Raw genomic sequence first — 23,800 nt, 5'->3', positions numbered from 1 at the left:
TCCACCCTGGTTTGTACATAAGGGTTATTTACACAGGTAAATAAGATGTTTGAAAATTGCCTACCTGCATGTAAAAGTGTGCATTGATACGATACAATACCGCCTATACCTCCATGAAGTTCATAGCAGTTTACATAAGTAATTATGGTGATACAAATTAATATTTAGGAATTATTACGAATATATAAAATAGGTCTTTTGGTCTTTTTTTAAACATTTAAAATTAGATTGCTGGTTAATATTAGTTGGTAATGCTTTCCACAGTATTGCTGCTTGATATGCCCATGTGGCATTAAGGGCTCCTTTTACTAAGGTGCGCTAGTGTTTTTAGCACACACACAAAAGAGGTGGTATGCTTCTAGAATAACGCCAGCTCAATGCTGGTGTTAAGGTCTAGCACACGCGGCAATTTAGCACGTGCTATTCCACGCGTTAAGGCCCTAAAGCACGTAAAAGGAGCTCTAAAAGTTCTATTGTATCTATTGTTCCTAATAACTGGATACCAAAAAGTAGCATTGTTTCTTAGGTTCAAAGTTGGATTATTAGAAAATTTAACAAGATGTGGCATATAATCAGGAGTTTCTCCAAACCGTATTTTAAATAGAATACAATAGAATTTATAAAGTATTCTCCTTCTATAGATAGCCAGTGTAATTCATGTAAAATAAGGAGTAATCTTATCACTTTTTTTTTTTTCAATCTGAAGATTAATCTAATGGCTGTATTCTGTAGCATTTGGAGCTTTTTTAAATTATAAATTTAGGGCAATCTAAAAAGGTGACATCGCAGTAGTCCAGTTGAGACAAAACTAAAGATTGTACTAATAGGCGGAATTGATAATTATCTAAGTACTTTCTAATCCTTCTAATCCAAAGTTGGTCCTGGCAGGGAAGCCACTAAGATAAGTGTTGCTGTTTTTCTCTTTTTTGACATATTATAATACATCTTTGATTAATTGAATGAATTGAATTTTAGATAAAAATTAATTTAATCATTATATTGACTGATGAATTAAATAAAGGATAAGTTTGCACTCATAGTCAGTTAGTTGATAGTTTTTGAATTAAATTAAATTAATAAAATTTTTTTGAGGTAGGAAGGAGGCTTGAAGTAAATGATTACATTACATGCATTCAGGATGAAGACTTGAAATAACATCCAAGTTATAAAAGGTCTCTTTACTGAGAATAATGCATCCTTTATGATACTCCAGCCTCTTAATTTATTAATTCATTTATATATTGGGGTAAATGTGTGCCTAAAATAAGTTGTTTATACGATTGAATCTGGGTTGTTAGTAATAATAGATTTTTCCATAAAAATAGAAGTTGGATACTAAATGAAAATTTATTAAGCTAGGTTTTGTATCAATTATCCTTTATACCCCCTTTATTTCTTGATTAAAAACCCAAATAGCAGCAGCATTCCATGCTACCAATCCAGGGCAAGCGGTGGCTTCCCCTATGTCTGTCTCAACAGCAGACTATGGACTTTTCCTCCAGGAACTTGTCCAAACATTTTTTTTTATAAACCAGATACATTAACTGCTCTTACCACATCCTCTGGCAACACATTCCAGAGCTTAACTTCACTGAGTGAAGAAAAATATTTTTTCCTATTGGTTTTAAAATTATAACTCTAACTTCATTGAGTTGCCTTAGTCTTTGTAAATCTTGATGCAGTAAAAAATTGATCCACTTGTACCTCTTCTACACCACTCAGGATTTTGTAGACTTCAATTATATCTCCCCTCAGCCATCTCTTTTCCAAGGTGAAGAGCTCTAACCTCCTTAGTCTTTCCTCATATGAGAGGAGTTCCATACCCTTTATCATCTTGGTCGCTCTTCTTTTAACCTTTTCTAGTGTTGCTATATCTTTTTTGAGATGAGACCAGAACTGAATGCAATAGTCAAGGTGAGGTCGCACCATTGATTGATACAGAGGAATTATAACATTCTTAGTCTTGTTACCATTCCATTTCTAATAATTCCTAGCATCTTGTTTGCTTTTTTGGCCACCGCCACACATTGGGCAAAAGGTTTCAGCGTATTGCCCACGATGACACCCAGATCTTTTTCTTGAATGCTGACCCCCAAGGTGGACCCTAGCATCCGGTAACTATGATTTAGATTATTCTTCTCAATGTGCATCACTTTGCATTTGTCCACATTAAATTTCATCTTCCATTTGGATGCCCAGTCTTCCAATTTCTTAAGGTCTTCCTGCAGTTTTTCACAGTCTGAATACGTTTTAACAACTTTGAACAGTTTAGTGTCATATGCAAATTTAATCACCTCGTTCGTAGTTCCAATTTCCAGATCATTTATAAATAAGTTGAATAGCACCGATCCTAGTACCCATGCTGACTGTCTCATTAAATTAAACGTGTTTACATATTCCACAATTTTATTTTTTATAATTGTTTTCACTATTTTGCCCTGCACTGAGGTCAGGCTTACTGGTCTATAATTCCATAGATCTCCCCTGAAACCCTTTTTAAAAAACAGCATAATATTTGCCACCCTCTAATCTTCAGGTACTACAGACGATTTTAGTGACAGGTTACAGATCAGTAATTTAATGTTTGAGTTCTTTCAGTACCCTAGGATGTATACCATCTGGTCCAGGTGATTTATCACTCTTTAATATGTCAATTTGGTTTCATATGTCTTTTCACCGAGATTTCTTTCAATTCCTCCGCCTCATCACCTTTGAAAACCATTTCTGGTTCAGGAAGATTTCTTACATCTTCTTCCATAAAGACCAAAGGAAATAATTCATTCAGTCTCTTTTCTATTGCCTTATCCTCCCTGAGTGCACCTTTTACTCCATGATCATCCAATGGTCCCACGGATTCCCTCACAGGTTTTCTGCTTTTAATGTACTTTAAAGAATTGTTACTATGAGTTTTTGCCTCTCTTGCAAGTTGTTCTTCATATTCTTGTTTAGCTTTCCTTATCAATGCTCTGTATCTAACTTGCCAGTGCTTGTGTCTCTCCTTATTTTCTTTATTGGGATCCTTTTCCATTCTTTAAAGCAGGGGTGCCCACACTTTTTGGGCTTGCGAGCTACTTTTAAAATGACCAAGTCAAAATGATCTACCAACAATAAAATTTTTAAAAACACAAAGCACACTGTACGCAGAGAAAATGTTAATTATCATTTATATTCTGGGTTTTTTTTCAAAGAGATCAAGGCAGATGACTTTATGCAATGTCACTTCAGTAACAACCATACAAAAATAGACAATAGCGGGTTTTAGCGCAGGGAGCTGCGCTGAATGCCCTGCGCTGCTCTCAATGCGCATAGGCTCCCTGCGCTAAAACACGCTATTGTGGTTTAGTAAAAGGGGGCCATAGTGCAAAATATAGACTGCAGATTTAAATTCTCAAAATGGCCACATTTTGATCACTAAATTGAAAATAAAATCATTTTTACTACCTTTGTTGTCTGGACATTATTCAAATCTTGTTGGTCTCAGGCTCTGGTTGTCTTCTGATAACTCACTTGCCAGGGTCTCCTGCCCATTTGTTGTTTTCTTCTTTCACCATGCTAACCATCCATCTTCCATCTCTGTCCAACCCTTCTGTTTCCCTTCCCTCCCCCCAAGTCTGGCATCTTTCCTTTTTTTCATCACCATCCACAGATCCACCTGTTCTCAACTACCCTTTCATCCTTCATCTCTCCCTCCTTCCCCACCCCCCAGGGTCCACCATCTCTCCCTTTCTCTTCCCAATTACCTTCCTATCCAGTATCTCTATTCCTCCCTCCATATCATCCCTTGTTTCCAACTTCTTCCCTGTCTGTTCCTTCCCTCCCTAAATCCCATTGTCCACCATCTCTCTCCCTCTCCTCTATTTTTAAGACCCATTATTTCTTTTCCCCAAAGTCCGGCATATGTACGTCTCTTTGAACCCCTTCTCTCCCTCCCTCCATGTACTTCTACACCAGGGCCCCCAGAAAAAGAAATGTACATGTGTTTCACTTTACACCCCCCTCCCCCGAAGGCCTGACCCCTCCTTGAAGGTCTGCACATTCCCCCCCAAAGGTTGACTCCCCCCCTGAAGGCCTGCACTACCCCTTGAAGGACTGCACCCCCCCTCCCGAAGGCCTGCCCTCCCCACATCCATTTACCTAATTCCAGCAGAGAGCAGTCTGCAGAGAGGATCGCTGGTACTTTAGCGATCCTTGCAGGTTGCCATAGGCCTCAGGAGCTGTCTTCCCTCTGCCCCAATCCTGTCTCTGACTCAGAGGAGGGGCAGGACCAGGCAAAGGGAAGACCTGAGGCCTATGGCAACCTGCAAGAATTGCTAAAGTACCACCTGCCACCGGCTGTCTCCCATTCGTCCCCTTTGGAGATCCCCACAGGAACAAGGAAGTTAAATTAATAGAATACTTAGGCACAGGAAAACAAAGAAATGCAGAAGAGACATACCTCCAAGAACTGCCCCATGTGTCACAATGCTCATTAGTGGAACTGAATAAAAGACAAGTACAATGGATTTAGAAGGGGTGCACAGCCGGCCAGGTCCGGGTCATCCTGCCCTTCCTTTCCCCCGGTCCGCGCTCGGGGCTCGCGCCTGCCTGGTCCCGCACCGACGCTCGAATGGTGCCATCAACTCCCGCGAGTCTGGCGATAACCAACAGCACCATTTGGGCGGTGGTACAGGACCAGGCAGGTGCGAGCCCCGAGCGCGGACCGGGGGAAAGGAAGGGCAGGAGGACCGGACGGCTATGCATCCCTCCAAGCCGTGCACCCGGGGCGGGGGCGGACCTCCCCCCCCGGTACGCCACTGATTGGGAGGGCCGATTTTGGGGGTTTTAAAATTGTATATCGGGCAGCACTAGGCCTCGGCTCTTACCTCAATCATTACAGGCGCTTCTATTTCTTGTGGTGCGCTGAGCTCCATCCCCCACCGACCCTTCACCCCGCCCTTCCAGCACTCTGATTGGCCGGCGTTCTTCAAGAGGCGGGCCAATCAGGATGGGAAAAAAAAGAAGGGAAGAAGGGAACCCGCTCTGCGATCGACTGGAGTCGCCTGAGCGAACGACCTGTCGATCGCGATCGACGTGTTGGGCACCCCTGCTTTAAAGGATGTTTTCTTGGCTGTAATAGCCTCTTTCACTTTGACTGATGCTCATTTTCTCTTCTTTCCACTTTTTTTGATATATGGAATACATCTGGTCTAGGTTTCCACAATGATATTTTTAAACAACATCCACACCTGGTTTACACTTCTGACCTTTGCCACAGACCCTTTTAGCTTCTTTTTAACCATTTTCCTCATTTTATTGTAGTTGGCCTTGTGAAAATTAAATGCCGCTACAGTAGATTTCTTTAGTGACATCACTCCAGTTATCAGCTCAAATTTGATCATGTTATGTTAAGGGAAAGAGATGATGTAAAAAATGGAACAACTTGAGTGTTTGCTGGCTGAATGTATCTTTGATTATTCAATAAAATTGGTTAAACATAAATGTGATGCCATCTCTGCTTGCCTGAGTTACCTAGTCCCTAGTCCATTTAGCGATTCCATGGAAAGGGTTGGATCTTACAGTCCTTCCTGTAGTCATGGAATTGCACGAGACTAGAAGCGCTAATTGGATTCATTGTAGTGATACTGCAGAAAAGGAGTTTTACATTATAGTGATTCTCCCCATAGATGTTTTTTATTTTGTAAAGTGCTGTAATATCCATGGCAAGTAGAGAGCTGATGCAAGGGTAGTGAGTGTCCTAGGTGAGTCTACAACCCTCCACTTCAGTTTTAATAATTTAAAATCAAGAATCATGATCACACAAAAATACAGTTTAAAGTCTGTGCAGTTCAGGACTGTAGTGAGGTATTTGTGGCTGATGCAGCCATACAGGATGCAAAGGAGGAGATGCACCCTGCATTGCCGTTTCTGCTTGGCAGTGATACTGCGCGAGGGGGAGCACTAGGTGGTGTGTTGCACAAGGTGCAATTTTGGCAATGGATACTCATGGTTCTGGTGGGAGGGTTTTGTTTTTGAGTTTATGTGGTTGTCAGGACCCATTGCTGTGTTTTAAGTGTCCCCAAGAAGCTGTCACTCTAGGCGACTGTCTGGTCTTGCCTAATGTTTGGGCCAGACCTAGGCAAACACAATATATTGGATAGTAAATGTTTTAGTGCATCGGTTTTCTCCCATATGTGTCCCCTGTATATCTCTGAGTTGTGTAGACTTGACATTGTTTTCAGGTATTGAAGAAATTCCAAAAGAGGAACAGTTCACTAAAACCAGTTTAAAATCAGTCACAAAATAGTGGAACTCGCAGTCACCTTTCACTCTTTAAACAAAAACCTGAGCACAAAATGAAAGAAAAGATCTCAGCTGTCCGAAGATGTGCAGCTTCCCATATATCAAAGGCTGACACTAGCATGGACTCACTCTTATTCATAGGTCAAAAACCTCCTGTCTTGTCAATAAATTAATTGTTGCTATGTTTATGCAAAAAAATCAATAATAAATAGTGTGGGAATACAAGCTAGCATTTATCTTAATAATCCCCAGGAGGACCCGTTTCACGTGCTGTTTTGTCGGGGAAACTTCTGTGCTGCATCTGGGTTTTTGTTTAGAGATTGAATGGTGATTGTGAGTTCCACAATTTTGTGATTGCTTTCTGGTAGCCACATAAGTGGTGCTGGGAATAGCAGAGTTGTTTCTGCTTCCTGTTCTAGTGCCCTGCAGCAGAGAATTATTAACTAGAGCAATGCCTTCTGAGGGGATCAAAGTTAGGCGTGGAGCAGTGGGGAGGGTAAGGCCACTGAAACAGACACCACTGCGCTAAGACTTGTTAGTCCATTGTCATTTGTGCTTTATTCTCTACTGAAATGGCAGTGGTCTGGGCAAGTCTGAGAACTGAAGGAGTCAGATTACCAGCACAACAGAATAAAGAGAAATGAAGAGGTTGGAATATTTGAATCATTACACCTCATCCTTGGAGTTTTTATAATGAAACTATATAAAAAAAATGCCTCCCATTTATTTATTTACATTTGAGGCTCATCAGGGTCTCAGTAACTTTCCTGTCCAGCTCTGAGCAGGGAACTATCACTCACACACAATTTTCATTATTCCTCTGTTTTCCTCCCACGTCCTCTGTGTGCACAGTATTTTAGGAGAGCCCATGTGACTGAGGAAAAAGAAGGCAGCCTTCTTGGTTAGGAGGGTTGTTTCATCATCCAAGGCTAGCAGGAAACTGTGCTGACAATTGCATCCTGAAGCAGGGTCAGATCTTGGAGGCTTGTGCAAAGTCCTGCTGTTATTAAAATGCCATCTAGGCATCAGCTGAAGAGTAGCACTAGGAGAAGCTGTGAGGGGTGACAGCATTTTTGGTCATTACAGGTGGAATTCTGTAGTAACCTGGTCCGTACAAGCTAGGAGTCTGCTCAGATAGAAACTGAAATATGATGGACAAGATGTTGATCCACTAAAAGACAATGAGAAGTTGTAGTTTTATGCTTTAAATAGAAGAAATAAGAGTACCCCTTGTCCCTATATCATGAAGGTAATTCTATAACAGGATGTCTAACAAAAGAGAGCAAGCGGACATAGAGGAAGCCACTACTTGCCCTGGGATTGGTAGCATGGAATGTTGCTACTGTTTGATTTGATGCCTGTGACCTGGATTGGTCACTATGGAAACAGGATACTGGGCTAGATGGACCCTTGGTCTTACCCGGTATGGCTATTCTTATGTTCTCATGCCTATTTTAAAGCCTTTTCTGTAAAGGAAAGTAGTCGCCTTCTTTTCTTTACAGAATACTAGAGCAAGTGGCAGAAAACATGCCTACATATAAGGTGTAATCATTTATACCAGCCCAGTCTTCACCCATGCACATGCCTACTAGGAGAGTACATGCCATCAAAACATGGAGCATACTTTTCTGCTAGTTTAGAGTTGCCAGATTTTGTCCTAAAAAAAAAAGAAAAACATATGGCCTTCCTTGTTCTACCCATAGCCCTGTCCTATTCTACCGCCCCCCCCCCCCCCACAACCTCGGCCCCCAAACAAACCCCGTCTCTTCGGGGCCACGTCTGGAGGGCATCTGCGTATGCAACGTGATGACATCACATGCATGCGCATAATGTCATCTTATCTCATCACATATGCAGATGCCTTCCAGATGTAACCCCGGGCTCAGTGATTTTCAAAACCCATACAAAGTGCCAGGTTTTGAAAATCTGTCTGGACATGTCTGGGTGAATCCAAACATCTGGTAATCCTATGCAAGTTGATATTCTAGAAGAGGTGATTTAGGTGCATAACTGCAGTCCAGACTAGGTGGTTCCGTATAGAATGTGTGATGAGTTGAGCACCCCCAATGATTTGAGAAGTTGACTCCTATGCTGCCAGTTATCTTGCTATGAATTTAGCAGGAAATACTTGAATTTTTTTCTGCCTAAGTTAATTTTCTGTTTCTGCCTAAGCTTAATTTTCCACAAGGCATTGCAGTGGAAAGGAAGAAGGGGAGGCAGAGCAATTTATTTTGTAACTCATGTTATGCCTGACAGTATGGTCAGCAAAATGGGTTTGAGAATGTGTCCTGCTTCCCATGAAGGATTTCTGTTCAGGCTGTGAGGCCCCAGCAGGCTTGATGTCTTCTTTTTTATTTAGGCCCTTGATTGTGGGATTCTAAGACCGTTCTTAACATGGAGGTAGACATGGAAAGAGATTGGGACTTGTATACCACCTTTTTGTAGTTTTACAACCATGCTCAAAGTGATTTACATACAGGTACTTCAAGCATTTTCCTTATATGTCCCAGTGGACTCTCAATCTATTTAATGTACCTGGAGCAATGAAGGATTAAGTGATTGGCCCAGGGTCACAAGGAGCAGCATGGTGTTCGAACCCACAATCTCATGTGGATGATATGGTGGCGTTAGTGAGGTCATAGGCAGCAGAATAGAGGGGGCACTGGGGTTGTGGTACCTTTAATATTTTGCCCAAGCAGCAATAAGGCGGGTTGGGGCCTAAGATAGGTTTGTTTGGCCTCTCAAACCTAAAAGATATTTCACTGCTCCTGTATGATTTGATCACCCTCTGCATTTCAGCCTCCATGTTAAAAGCTGCTTTAGGATCTCTCAAATGTCCGATAGTGAAATGAAGACCTACTATTTCCTTATTTATGATTATCTTTGGATTTTCCACCCTCGTTTACTTTTGTGTTAAAGGATAACAAAACAGCAGCAGCCCAGTGTTGGAGGATTGGAAGGTTTTTAGTGTCCTGGAGAGGTTCCCCTTGTTCCTTTTCCTTTACAGGTCAGGTAGGTACCTGCACAATCCTAAATTAAAGGGAATTTTTTTTTCTTTTGTAGATCTGGTGACGGATTTCGATTTCTCCCCATTTGATGACTTCCTGCTGGCCACTTGTTCAGCGGATGAAACGGTGAGGAACCAACAGGAATGACAACTGATTTCTGGTGGGAGGGTATAGAGAAGCGTTAAAACTGTAAAACTTGGCTTGGATCTCTATATTTCATTTTCCTATGCCCCTGTCTTCACTTCTATTTGCAAATTGGTGCATGCAAGCTAAACGGATTTAAAATGATTGACTAGGATAGTGTCTACACTGAGAGATGCTTAGTGCTTTCCAAGATGTGTCAACAAGAATCTCAGGGCATGATTAAGTATCTAGTGTACCCTAATCATAATACAAATAGATTTTTAAACACCTACAAATAAAGGGCCCTGTATGAAGTATAGTAGGTAAAGAGTGCTTCTTACTACCCTTCCTGTTGATTGTAAGACAATGCACAGAAGATAACAATAATAATAACAGTTTATATACCGCAGGACCGTGAAATTCTATGCGGTTTACAATGATTAAAAAATGTTACAGTATGAGTAGTACTAAGAGTTAAGGTTTAGCGGTCAGTTATTGTGGGGAAAGATTGTGCAATGCAGCTACCTAAGTACTTTAGGAACAAATATGTTTTTAGGTGTCTCCTAAATTCCCCATAAGTATTCGCAAGCATGAGTGATTGTTTCAGATCTTTATCCATAATGCTGCCTGATATGAGAAGAGATGATGATGTCTTTTAAATTTACATCCTTTAACCGGTGGAGAAACAAAATTCAAGTTTGAGCTTCTCTTAAGTCGATTGGTTGAGAAAGAGAAAAGGTCGGTTATATATCTGGAGGCTAGGCCGAAAAGTACCTTAAAGCAGAAACACCCAAATAGTAAGAATAGAGAGACTTCTGTAGGTGGGAGTGTCTCTGGCTCCCATCTTACTCCCCACCCCACCTCCATCCATTTTTCTGTCAACAGCTGATTTATTAGGGCAAAATTCTGCCTTTGGAGTAACTGAATTGGAACAGCTGAAATGGCCTTCTAAGTTCAGGCTCTAGACAGGTACCTAGTTTACCTATGCTTTGATCCTGCCCTGAGGAAGCCGGGTCCTTTTGTAACTTTCATGATTGCTATTTGTGAAATGTTTGGAGCTGCTTTCCCATGCATCCCTTGAGCCCCTAGGAATTGATATGTTCAAAACAATTACATGCTATTTGGTCAGTGTGCACATATGTTAAAAGTAATTAACTCTTGAGCCTTGATTTTGATTGCTTAAAACACATTAAACTGACTCCAGTGAGGTTTCATAGAAAGAGAAGTAGAAGAAGTCAGAATTGTTGCAGGGGTGTGAACAGTATAGGGATTTAGCATATGTGGTGGAGGTGTCCCAAGATACAAGACATGTGGAGGAAGATGATGCGTCTTAGAGAGGACATCATAGCAAGAACAGTGGAGATGAAATTGTAGCTGTACCTATTACCGTATTTTCACGTAGATAACGCGCACCCGTGTAAAACGCGCACATGGGTATAGCGCGCGGAAAACACAAATTTATGTACAGAAATTTTTATATACCGCGCACACCCGTATACCGCGCATGCTGCCCGACTCTCCCGTCGCCGCCCGACTCTCCTTTAGCCCGCCCCGACTCTCCTCTGGCCACCCCGATTCTCCTCTCCCCCTTGAAGTCCTGTCCCCACCCTGAAAGCCTGATGCCTCCACCCCCCCGACGTCCGATTCACCCCCACCCCGCAGGACCGCTTGCACCCCCTCCCCGAAGGACCGTTCGCACCCCCACAGCCTCCCGACCCCCCCCCATCATGTAGAAGCTCCTACCGGTGTCCTGCAGCTTTCTCTTGGCGGTCCCGGCCCTTCCGTGAGCCCTGCGCCTGCGCTGCTTCCTCTTCCAGCGATTCGCCCTTTCTCTAACGTCAAGCCCTCTTGCCCCGCCGACTCCCCGACACGATCGGGGCAAGAGGGAGCTCAAGCCCTCTTGCCCCAGCCAACCGCGGCACCCCCGACACGATCGGGGCAAAAGGGAGCTCAAGCCCTCTTGCCCCCCCCCCCCCCCGACACGATCGGGGCAAAAGGGAGCCCAAGCCCTCTTGCCCCGCCGACTCCCCAACTCCCCGACAATATCGGGCCAGGAGGGAGCCCAATCCCTCCTGGCCACGGCGACCCCCTACCCCCATCCCGCACTACATTACGGGCAGGAGGGATCCCAGGCCCTCCTGCCCTCGACGCAAACCCCCCTCCCCCCAACGACCGCCCCCCTAGCCGACCCGCGACCCCCCTGGCCGGAATATGGAATATTTCTGGAGGTGACAAGGTTAAAAGTTGTGAAGTGCTGGAACAAAATTGTTAACAAAGTTGTGAAGTGACATGAACAAAATTATATATCAGTTGGAGGGTGTTTTTTGAAGGAGTGAGATTGCTGCATACAAGAATCATTGTGAGAGCAGATTGAGGAAATGATGGAGGTCTTATATGGAATAGAGAACTATTATAAAGGATAGGAAACCTAGTTAAAAGAGTATGCAAGTTAAGCTAATATTTTATCTGGATTGAGCAACTGAAGGATGAGTCAGGGGAGGGAGAGAAGAGAAGGGGTTGGATAAATTTATTGTAAACTGGAAACAAACTCCAATACAAATTTTATAATAAGCTCTGGAAGAATGTCATGGGGGCTGGTGCTGAAAATTTTGTTGATTAAAAAGTATTAACCCTTCCCATTAAAACAGCAGTATGTACGAGGAGTGTTCAATAACTTATCTACCTGAGTATGAAAGAAAGTAGCAAACATTTTGAAATAAGTCTTGCATGTTGTGATGTCTCAAGGTTACTCATGCACAGTTGCGGCCCAGTGCAAATCTAACATTCCAAGAGACAGGATGTCAGGAGAGTCCTTGTGCAAATCAAGTAGGAAACTGCTAGATTTTAGAGCACCGTTCAGTGATAAAATTGAAAATGTCACCATTCAGTGAAAAAGCCAAACGCATGACTGCAGTTTTTGATGAGTCTGCCCTATCATCCTACAAAGTAAAATTTTGGAGCAAGCAGTATAAGTGGGATAACAAGTCCATTGAAGATGACCCTCACACTCACAGAAATGTGCAAGAAAGTTGAGGATTTAATTTTGACAGACAGATGAATTAAGGTTTCCTGAATAGCTGAAGAAATGGGCATCTTGACACTTACAGTTTGGAAAATAATTTATGAAAAGTTGGGCATGTCCAAGTTTAGTCCAAGATGGGTTCCAAGAATGCTGATGCTATATCAGAAAGTCAAGAGGCTCCAGTGCTGTCAGGAGAACTTGGAGATACTCCATGAAGACCAAGTGAATATTTTTTTTTTTAAATTATTTGGTGACTGGAGATGAGACTTGGGTCGATCACAGAAATCCTGAGTCCAAAATGGAGTCAATGCAGTGGAAGCACAAGTCATCCCCCACCACAAAAAAGTTTAAGACAGAAAAATCTACAGGCAAAGTCTTGCCAACTGTTTTCTGGGATGTTGAAGGACTTTTGTTTCTGGAGTTCATGCCACACAAGACAACCATAACCATGGAGAGTTACACCAACACAATGATTGCTTTTTGGGAGTCCATCAAGGAAAAAAGATGAGGAAAACTCATAGCAGGCGCCGATGCACATATCTCAATAATCACAGGTTGTCATCTGAGAATGTGGGCTTCAGCAGCTGAACCATCCACCCTACAGTTTTGAACTGGCTCCCTTAGATTATTTCCTGTTTCAATAACTTAGTCTCAAAATTGAGCAATAATATAGGCCTATAGGATTACAGTTGCTCCGGAGACCTCCCCGGTTTCAGAAGAACAATTACCTGTACCTTACTGAGGTATCTAGGCAAAAAAACTTTTGCTACTCCCAAATTGAAGATAGTTGCCAAAACTGGGAATATTTCATCTCGCAATAATTTATATAATTGCTCCGAAAGCTATCCGGGCCAGGTGACTTCCCCAAAGGTCATTGCTGAATTGCCCATTCAACTTCCACCAGCTGAGATTGGAGTTTCTAGTTTAACAGCATATGAATCTGACAGTTTTAGCAACTATATACTAGATAAGTATACCTCTCCCTTCAGTGTATCTTCCTCTGAAGTAGCAAAAAAAAAAAAAAGACCTCAAAATAGAGTTGATTTAAATGTTTTTATGAGACAGTCTGCCCAGCACATCTCTCATAGTGGCTCTAAAGTGGAGCTGGATTGTTGTTTTCACTAAACGAACCAACAACCTACTACTTTTATTTGCAAACCTATAGCTGGTGTAGGACATTGTTCTCTTTGTCCTCTAGTGGAGTAACTAATTTAAACCTGTTGCGTTTCCAGCAATTGAGATTTGATGACTAAATTATGAGATTTCTCGTATTGGTGTCTCAAAAAAGTCACCTTATGCTTTGATGGCATGCCTTTTTCTGAAAAGCTGTATATGCTATGATCTCCCCCCCGTAGCACAGCCTTCGTTGCTTCCAAAAAAAGAATGGGGTCATCTTGATGTTCCTGATAGTCATGTCACTTATTCAATAAATAATCTAAAAAGCAGCTGTCTCTATACAGGTGCAATGGAAATCTCCAGCAGCAGCCTTCTTTTACTACATTTCCCCAATTCCATTGTAAATCCACCCAAGCATGATCTAAGATTTCTATGGATTCAATCGTCGTTCCAGTAACCTCTGATAAAAGACCTCTTGTAGAATATAATCTATATGGACATAGTGTGCCCTCGATAGATGGTAATCTCTTTCTAACAGGTATAACACCCTCCACACATCCACCATGTCCAATAGTTTTGCAGATTCCCTAACTACTGAGGTTCACCTGTCTAATGTCGGATCATGTACTTCATTGAAAACTCCCCCTAGCAGTGTAGGAATATCCCCAGAGCTGAGAAGCAGCTTATTGTTTATTGTAGCTGATACAATAACATAAATAACATATCTCCACATGGGATCCTTTATTATCTTATTAGTAGTTATTTGTATTCCTTGCCTCAGTAGAATAATAACCCCTGCTTTTTTCTGTTGAGCAGGGGCCTCGTAAAAGATGCCCACCTACCATTTGCATAATTTAGCATGTTCAGATGAATCTAGGTACGTCTCTTGCAAAATGACAATTGTTGTCTGTCTACGATTTAACAGCTGTAAGATTTTGTACTGCTTAACTGGGGAGCTTATTCCCCCTACAATCCAAGATGTCAAATTAATCACCAGAAAAACTTGTTAAAGGATGATCTAATCTAATCTTCTATTTCTGCTTCGCACATACCTAAGCAGGCTCAAGGCGACTTACGAAGAGAGAGGAGTGAAGAGAGTAGGGAAGGAGAAAAGGGGAAACATTGGGAAAGGGAAGATCTGAGAAGTTTAAGTTTCAAGGAGGCTGGTTTTCAGTTTTTTCCAAAATGTGGTGTAGTTGGGTTCTGTTCTGGTTGTTTCAGCGAGGTCATTCCAGGTTTTCACTCCAAGGAAGGTGAGCATGGAGTGAAAGATTTGCTTGTATTGGAGATTCTTTGTTGAAGGGAGGTTCAATAGTATCCTGTTAAGGGTTCTGTGGGAGGAAGATCATGCTTTTGAGAAGAGTTGGATGAGTGGAACTGCTGAGTTTCTGTGAATTATTTGGTATATGATGCATGAAGTTTTAAATTTTATTTGTGATGGGATGGGTAGCCAGTGTAGTTGCCTGATGAAGGCTGATATCGAGTCGTATTTTTTCAGGTTGAAAATTAGTCTTACAGCTGTGTTTTGTATGAGTTGCATTTTGTGGGTCAGTGCGCTGTTGATACCCATGTAGGCAGAGTTGCAGTAGTCCAGCTGTGTTAGGATCATCAACTCTACAATCGGAGCAAAGTGATGTTGATGAAAGTACGGCCTGATGAGTCTTAGTTGCCTCATGGTGAAGAGGAACTTTTTCTGAATATTAGAGATTTGGGCTTCCATGGTTAGTGTGGAGTCAAGAATGCAGCCTAGGATTTTGGAGGTTTTATCGACTGTGAGGGTGTGGCTCGTTTGGAGAGTGATGCTTGTCGGTGCTGTCTGTTGGGCTGTGTGGAAGAATAAGATTTTGGGTTTGGTTTGGTTTAGTTTTAGCTTGTTGATAGTTGCCTAATTTTGGATTCTTTCAATATTGGTTGATACTTTGTTGGTGACATCTGACTGGTTGTTGTTTGTAGGGATGAGGAGCAGAATGTCATCTGCGTAGTACATTATGCTTTCATCATCGAATTTGATGTTTCCGAGGGAACTCATGAAAAGGTTAAACAGGATGGGGGAAAGTGAAGAACCTTGAGGCACCCCACAGAAGGCCTTCCAGGGTTTGGAGATCTCTTCATTCTTTTTAACAATGTATTCTCTGTTTTGTAGTAAGTCGGAGAACCATTTTAGCACTGTTCCAATTATACCAATTTCTGACAGTTTTGTTAATAGAATGTGATGATCCATGGAGTCAAAGGCAGCTGAAATGTCAAATTGTAGGAGTATTGCCTGCGTCCTGTACTGAGTAGTTGTTTGGTTTTTGTGATTAAAGTGAGGATGAAGTTCAGTGCTGTGTTGTTGATGGAATCCGAATTGGGTTGGGTGGAGATATGAATGTTGTTTGATGTAGATTGCAAGTTGTTTACATGGATCTCAATGATTTTTGTTAGAATAGGTATGTCAGCAATGAGTCTGTAGTTGGAGGTCATGAAGAGATCTGCCTTTGGATTTTTTGGTATAGGAGTAAGTGCTATTTTTCCCATTTTTTCTGTTAATTGACCTTAGTTTAGGGAGGTATTGAGAAGTTCGGTGATCCAGATGATGATTTCCTTGGGCGCGGTTGCAAGCAGATAGGTGGGACAGTTGTCTAGGGGACTGCATTTATAGGTTCTATGGAATGTCTGGAGTGTCAAGAGGACGATGTTGCATGGTAATCGCTTTGTCTATATCTCAAAGAACATTCTACTATCTGTTGTGACCCAGCAGGCATCCCATCCATCACTCCCCCAGGTCTCCAGATTACCCTGATACATGACCCTTATCTGTTTTCCAAAAAAACTCATCCCGAGCCTCCCAGTATTATCTTCATTCCCATCCCCCTTTCTTAACAACTTGCCCTGGAAAGAGATATACAATATAATATAATACCTTCTTCTAACAGCCAGATAGAATTGGTAGTTGATTATTTGGGCTGATCCATGTAAAGATATAGTTTTTGCTCTAATCTCCTGTATAATTTAATTAATATTTTGTTAACCAAGTCAAGCCCTCCTGTTGGGACGAACCCTTCTGTTGGGACGAATCGGTAAAAAAAAAAAATCAAAGATTAGATTAGATTAATAAGGCTTATACATTCCTATACTGGTGTCTACAATGACACACATGTATATACCATATAAGTATCACTTGCAGCCAGCAGACACATCCTCGGTCAAAAACTCCCAAAAAGTTGAGGACACAATTTCACAGTGAATTTCAACAGTCTTAATTCTAAGTTTCAAAAAGTTTTCAAAAAAACACTTATCTGTATAATTTAACGTTCTTGTGTTTGCAATTTGATTGAGAAGACAACAATTTTCAGATAAGTGTTTTTTTTGAAAACTTTTTGAAACTTAGAATTAAGACTTGAAATTCACTGTGAAATTGTGTCCTCAACTTTTTGGGAGTTTTTGACCGAGGATGTGTCTGCTGGCTGCAAGTGATATTTGCAACTAGCCTGTCTATATGGGTTGCTTTGATTTTCCCTATTAGACACTGAGGTCTTTTCTCCCTTGAGAGTAACACTTAGACTTGTTATCCTATATTTTTGAGGTTGTGTTATGTTGATATAGATTTATTTAACAGCCTCCCTGTCTCTATTTATTTTTTATACCATATAAGTGCCACACATTCTTGCACACATCCATCCACCTACCCATCTAGATATTCATACTCACAACCATTTATCTTCCAGCTATCCAGTCTACCTATATTATGATATTGCAAAATGTGCCTGCAAGAAAGTCTTTACTATATATTAAAAAAAAAATAAAAAATAACAGTTATCATTTAGGGGCCCTGGATTTCCAACAGAACCTCAGGGGAAATGCTGGTATAGATTGTCTACAAAAACTGCTGTGTAATCACTCCAACATGATGTCAGCTGTGCTCTTGCTCTCTCCTATGGCACCGGCAGAGATAGTATATTGTCCTCCACAAATTTAGTCGCCTCCTCTGCCGACTCAAAATAATGTGCTGACCTACCAAGTATGATTCTAAGTTTGGCTGGGTATAATAGTGCAAACCATATCTGACGTATCAAAAGAGAGTACAAGATTGAGAATCTGTGTCGTGCTTGCGAGACCCATGTAGAGTAATCCTGGAAACACGCAACTACTTTATTTTCATACTGCAAGCTCTTCCCATGCCGCAGCCCTTGCAAAATTTCAAAAATTACTACTCTCGGTCTTTTAGTGGGGTCCCATTTTTGACCTAACCTATGGGCCCTCTCGATCCTCAAAGGCCTGGCCATATCCTTTAAGTGGAGAGTAGTGGAGATTCAATTTTCCAGAAAGCTTTGAAGATTTCTATCAGGCACAGTCTCTGGGAGGCCAGCCAGTCTTTTGTTGTTGCACCTAGACCTGTTTTCAAAGTCTTCAAGTTTAGCATGTAAATCAGCTAATTGATATTTAAATTGCCCTTGCTCCTGAGTGAGATGGTAAATAGTGTCTTCATTATCTGTTGCAAATCATTGGTCCATAGTGTCCAATTTATCCAGGATTCGTTGCAGTCTGTCATCTATTGTAGTTTCTAAAGCAACCTGAACTACCTCTGCGACTTATGCTGAACTGGGGGTCAGGGGAGACGCGGGAGCCAAACGATTTGTCGTCTTTGCCTCTGTCAGCTTCCCCCTCTCGTGCTTCTTTCTTGGTGGCTTAGCTACCATTCAGCATGAGACCTAACCTAAAGAGGAGCACTGATGTTCTGAAGGTATTCTAGCAACTTTTAAGGACATTTGGGCCAGTCAAAAGTACCAAATATTGCCGCTCTGTGTGAGGTATATCAGAGCTGCACAGAACATGGTTCCACTGGAAATCTTGCAAAGTTTTTTTGGGGTGCTCATATGTGGGAGCTATATACTGAATCTGGTCCTTAGAGGCCAGTGAAAGAGCAGAATGTCAAGTAGGTGTTGAGCCAGATAAGAATAAAGGTATGAGATCTCCCAGTAGTAACTGTAATAACAGGCCAGGTATGAGGGGTTGCTAGAATTTGGGTGGGGAAAAAGTGAAGGCAGGATCCAGAGGCCTTGATAATGCCACTTTTACTTGCAGATAGATTGTGAGGTCTTGATAATGCCACTTATACTTGCAGATAGATTGTGACTGCTTGTGGGTCATATGTAAACAGGGTGGATCATGGTTCCTGACTGGCTATCCACACATTGGAAAGTAGAATAAATAGCTCCAGGAATGCGGTCATGAAATTATATGTTTTGATATATTTAATGACTACTCCAGTATAGACTGGCAAAACCACATTAATTTGAATAAAGCAGAAAGAAGCAGGCAAACCAAAATCAGTACAGGTACAAGATCCTTTATCTGAAATTCCGAAAACCAAAATTTGACACTTCATTTACGCTTGAATGTATTACTCCAGTCCTATAGTTTGGAACATGTTTGTGTTTGAAGTGCTTGACGTGTTTAATATTTGCTTTATTTTGAAGTAAAGAAGTCTGGTGGCAATTCTATGGTCTGTCTTTTTCTGACTTAACATTGCCATTCCAAAATCTGCAAAATTCCAAATAACGAAATATGCCTGGTCCCAAGGATTTTGAATAAAGGATCCTGTACCTGTATGTATTTACAGTACCTCCTCAACTACTGGCTTTAGCTGCTGCCATTTTCCTGATTCTGGTTGAAAATTGTGCAACCAGAGCTCACTCTGCTCTGATGCGGCATCAGTGGCTGAATTTGTATCTCAACAATCCCATGATGTCGTTATTGTATGATGATATCCATTAGTGATGCACATTTGTTAGGAAGCATGCAATTTGCTAGTACACATTAACATTTTGAGATTTAATGTGCATTTGTACATTCTAAGGTACATTAAAACATTTTTCTTAAAACCAAATAAAAGTTCAGTGCAAAAGTTTGAAAATATGCTGGAAACAAATGGAGATATTTTTCCTTGTTTAGCAATAATACCCATCCCTGCACTTTGTATTGCCTCATTATTGCATCTCCCTCCAACATGATAATCTGATGTATATGACTGTCTCATGCCAGAAACTGTTTGTGTTATCTCCTACTCATAACAATGTACCCATGTCCTCAACATTTTATTTATTTAATTTTTTTATTCCATTCTTCCAAGGGATCACAGAATAGTTTACATGAATGTATTCAGGTACTCAAGCATTGTTCCCTGTCTGTTCCATTGGGCTCACAGTCTATCTAATGTACCTGGGGCAATGGGGGGGGATTAAGTGACTTGACCAGGGTGTCCATTATTTTGTAAAACCTCATGGCCTACCTTTAAAAAAAAATAAAATTTAAAGACTATCTTTATTGAAACAGCAAAGGTACTGGGATACAATTCAATAAACCAGCCTAAAATTATTGTACTGTAACATTGCACAAACAAAACTGCTTAAGCAAACCCTCTCCCCTGTAAAATTCCTATTTTCTGTTATATCAGCTAAAAAAAAAAACCCCTCCAATTTTAACATTTTTTAAAAAGACCCACCCTTCCCCCAAATTCCCAAATTAGAGATCAGGATCTACTTCACTTATAGGTAGCCTTTATTAATATCAATCTTTTGTATTAACAGTTTCCTGGAGAAAAAGTATAGTCTATTATTGAGAAAGACATGGATTGGTAACATGGAATGTTGCTACTCTTTGGGTTTTAGCCAGGGATTGACCACCGTGAGAACGGGCTACTGGGCTTTATGGACCATTGGTCTGACCCAGTAAGGCTGTTCTTATATTCTTTTGTAACCAAGTTTCAAGTTTATTTACAATTTTAATCGCCTATTCCAAATTCTAAGCGATGTACAAATGAGCAAAGTACATAGTTAAAATCTACATAAAATAAACATACATAACTAACAAGGGACTAAGTTTGCAAAACATAATAAAAAATCTCATTTATGAACACAATGAAACAATAGATAAGGCAAGGAAAGAAATACAATCTAAGTAATGTAAGAGTCAACAATTAGAGGTTAAGCACAACAGGAAGGGAAAGACAAAAACTGAATTGAAGGTTTAAAAATAAACAAAGAGCAGTAGGCAAATCAATTAAATATTGAATGCATCTTTAAAAAGAAAACTCTTAAGTTTGCTCTTAAACTTTTTCAAGTTTTTTTCCTCTCTTAAGTAAAGTGGGAGTGAATTCCAAGTCTGAGGCGCCGTAATAGTAAAGATAAATTGACATCTAGTATTGATAATTTTTTTTTTGAAATTCTTTATTTAAACACTGTGCTCACAAGTACTACAAGTACATAGTATAACATATCATCAACATCAAGAATACAATGAAAACAGTATATCAAGTCTCCCCCCGTCCCTCCCCCCCCAACCCCCTCCCTCCTCCCCCCCCCAATCCTCCTAAAGTACCCTACTTCCTATACTCCTACAACACCCCCCCCCCACCCAGGAGATAGCATGAAAAAGGAAGAAGAAGTTGAATATAGTCCAAAGCTTCAAAGGAAATATAATAGAACTCACAGTGGGATTACCCCATCTAAGTCTCCAATGCCTGATCCTGAACCGCAAGGTCCCCCTCCACCTCTAGAAATCGTCCCCACAGGTCCTCAAATTGTTGCCGTTGGCGGGTAAGTAAAGCGGAAAGCCTAAACTTTTCACAGACCCAGCTCAATTTCACTCTCATCATCTCCACCGTTGGAACTGTAGTGCTCTTCCACAGGGACGCTAGCACCATTCTGGCAGACGTAAAAGCCAGTCTTGCCAGCTTATCCTGTGTGGCCTCCACAGTCCCCGGAATAATCCCCAACAAAGCTGTTGCTGCTCCACATGGGAATGGACATTGTAACAAACTCCCCACATATTGGAACACCTGGGTCCAATAGTCCCCAACACGGGGGCAGTCCCACCACATATGAAAAAATGTACCCCTCAGACCACATCCCCTCCAGCACTCCCCTGTATTGGATGCACTCATCTTTGCAATCACCACAGGGGTGACATACCATCGCACCAAAAGTTTAAGTGCATTTTCAACCAATTGCGGGGCTACCGCTACATGATGTATGCGTAATGCAATTTGTTCCCATTCCTCCCTCGAATATGTGTGCCCCAAATCCTCCTCCCACGCCCTCATATACGTAGTTTTTTGGTCAGGGTCTGCATGCAGCAATCTATATAAATTGGAAATGCATCCTCGACTCACCGAGTCCCCCAGTAATAACTCAAACCCGGAACGCTTATAAGCGGATAAGTCTCTCACTTTACAACGCATAACATAATCCTTCACCTGGAGGTAAGGGAACACATCACTCTGCTCTAGATTGAAGGAGGCCCGAACCTCAGGAAACTCACGAATACGCTCCCCCTCCAATAGCTGGCCAAAACAACGCAACCCCCGTCGCTCCCATCTGCAAAAGACTCCCCCTTCCCTACCCGGGGTGAAATCCTCCGCATACCGAATGGGCATAAGATGTAATCTCCGCTGTCCACCCACCAATTTCCTACCAGCCCCATTCCAAATCCTTAGCGTCCATTGTATAAAAGGATTAGGAATAGAAGCAATCTCCCTGTCCCTTAACCCCACCCATGGTAAGTATGACAAAGCTCGAATGCCCCTAGGCATCCCCAGGAGACCCTGTTCCACTAGAACCCACATTTTAGCTGGGGTCGCATGCCACTCCACCACCGCCCTAAGTTGTGCTGCCCTATAGTACTGTTCCAGGTTAGGTATTCCCATTCCACCCTCCTCTTTAAATTTGAACATGGCATATCGCGCCACTCTGGGGCGCCTACCCCCCCATATAAAGTGTAAAAGAGCTTTATTCCAACGCACAAAGTATGCTTTGGGTACTTCTACAGGTAACACCTGAAAAAGATAAAGAAATTTGGGCAAAACCATCATGCGGAGTACTCCATTCTGCCCATCCAAGACAAATACAAATGATCCCATCTGTCCAGGTCCCGTTGTAGTGCCACTCCTAAAGGAGGGTAATTAAGGCGGAACAGGTCCTCCCAGTCCGCCCCCAGCCATATCCCCAAGTACTTGATTGGGCCCCTCACCCAGCGAAAGGGAACCCTACGCTGCAGTACCAGGGCCTCCACCGCTGGCACTGAGATGTTCAAGATCTCTGTCTTAGACAGATTAGCTTTAAAGCCAGAAATCCGTCCATACACTTGCATCAAATCCTTCAACGCCAAAAGCGAGCTCTCTGACCCCTCCACTATGGCCAAGATATCGTCTGCAAAGAGGGACAATTTATGCTCAACCCCCTGCACCTGCACCCCCTTCACTAGCCTAGATAAACGTATGCGTTGAGCTAAAGGCTCAATCACCAAAGCAAACAACAGTGGTGAAAGCGGGCACCCCTGTCTCGTCCCTCGATATAACTCAAAGGGTTTGGAATAGACCCCATTAACTTTGACACAAGCCATCGGGTTATGATACAGCGTGAGGATCCACGAGATAAATCGCTGCCCAAAACCCATCTGGCGTAGGACAGCCTCCATAAACGTCCATTCTACTCGGTCGAACGCCTTTTCGGCATCCACTGCTACCGCCACCCAGGGAGACCCCGATCTTCGGGCTTCCCACACCAGATTCAGCACCCGCCGTATACCATCAGCCGCCTGACGCCCCCCAATAAACCCCACCTGATCTGGGTGGATCAGGTCCGGCATATGAGCCGCCATCCTATCAGCCAGGATACGAGCTAGGATTTTAGTATCAATACCCAAGAGGGAGATAGGGCGATAGCTACCACACAAGGACTCATCTTTCCCAGGCTTAGGAAGGATCGTAATCCCCGCCAACCGCATATAAAAAGGTAAACATTCCCCCTCGTGCAGGGAATTAAACAGTCTAGTTAACAAAGGTGCAACTAGAGGGGAAAGTTTCTTATAAAATAGCCCTGTAAACCCATCCAATCCTGGGGACTTTCCCGGCTTCAAATGTCTAATAACTCGAAGTACCTCATCCACCGTGATATCCCCCTCCAACCCCAGTGCATCCGAGCTGGACAAGGTGGGTAACCCCAAATCCCTTAAATAGGCTTGGCTCTCTTCCACAGAGCCTTTAAGCTCTGGTGTATATAGCTCCTGATAGAATTCCTGAAACCGTTTCTGTATACTTATATCGTCAGTAAGCACTGTGCCATCATGCTCCTTAATAGCCAGAATATTACTCCTAGATTGCTGCGTTTTGACCCTGTGAGCCAAAAGTTTACTGGCTCTGTTTCCTGTTTCAAAATATTTAAGCTTCAATTTCTCCAGATTAAATTTAATCCCCTCATCCTCCAACTTCCCA

At 42.0% G+C, this 23,800-nt stretch overlaps 1 protein-coding gene across 3 annotated transcripts in view; it reads left to right on the top strand.

Moving 5' to 3' along the window:
- The window catches only part of LOC117345779 (mitochondrial import inner membrane translocase subunit TIM16-like), a 638,816-nt gene that overhangs the window by 22,390 nt on the left and 592,626 nt on the right, over positions 1–23,800 (top strand). For all 3 annotated transcript variants that reach the window (XM_033914922.1, XM_033914919.1, XM_033914920.1), the window contains exon 4: positions 9,343–9,413. In XM_033914922.1, coding sequence (XP_033770813.1) covers positions 9,343–9,413 — 71 coding nt within the window. The remainder of the gene's footprint in view (positions 1–9,342; positions 9,414–23,800) is intronic.

The sequence above is a fragment of the Geotrypetes seraphini genome, chromosome 11 (genome assembly GCF_902459505.1).
Source record: "Geotrypetes seraphini chromosome 11, aGeoSer1.1, whole genome shotgun sequence".
Classification (NCBI taxonomy): domain Eukaryota; kingdom Metazoa; phylum Chordata; class Amphibia; order Gymnophiona; family Dermophiidae; genus Geotrypetes; species Geotrypetes seraphini.
The sequence above is the reverse complement of the archived record's forward strand: the minus strand, read 5'-3'. Positions and strand labels throughout refer to the sequence as shown.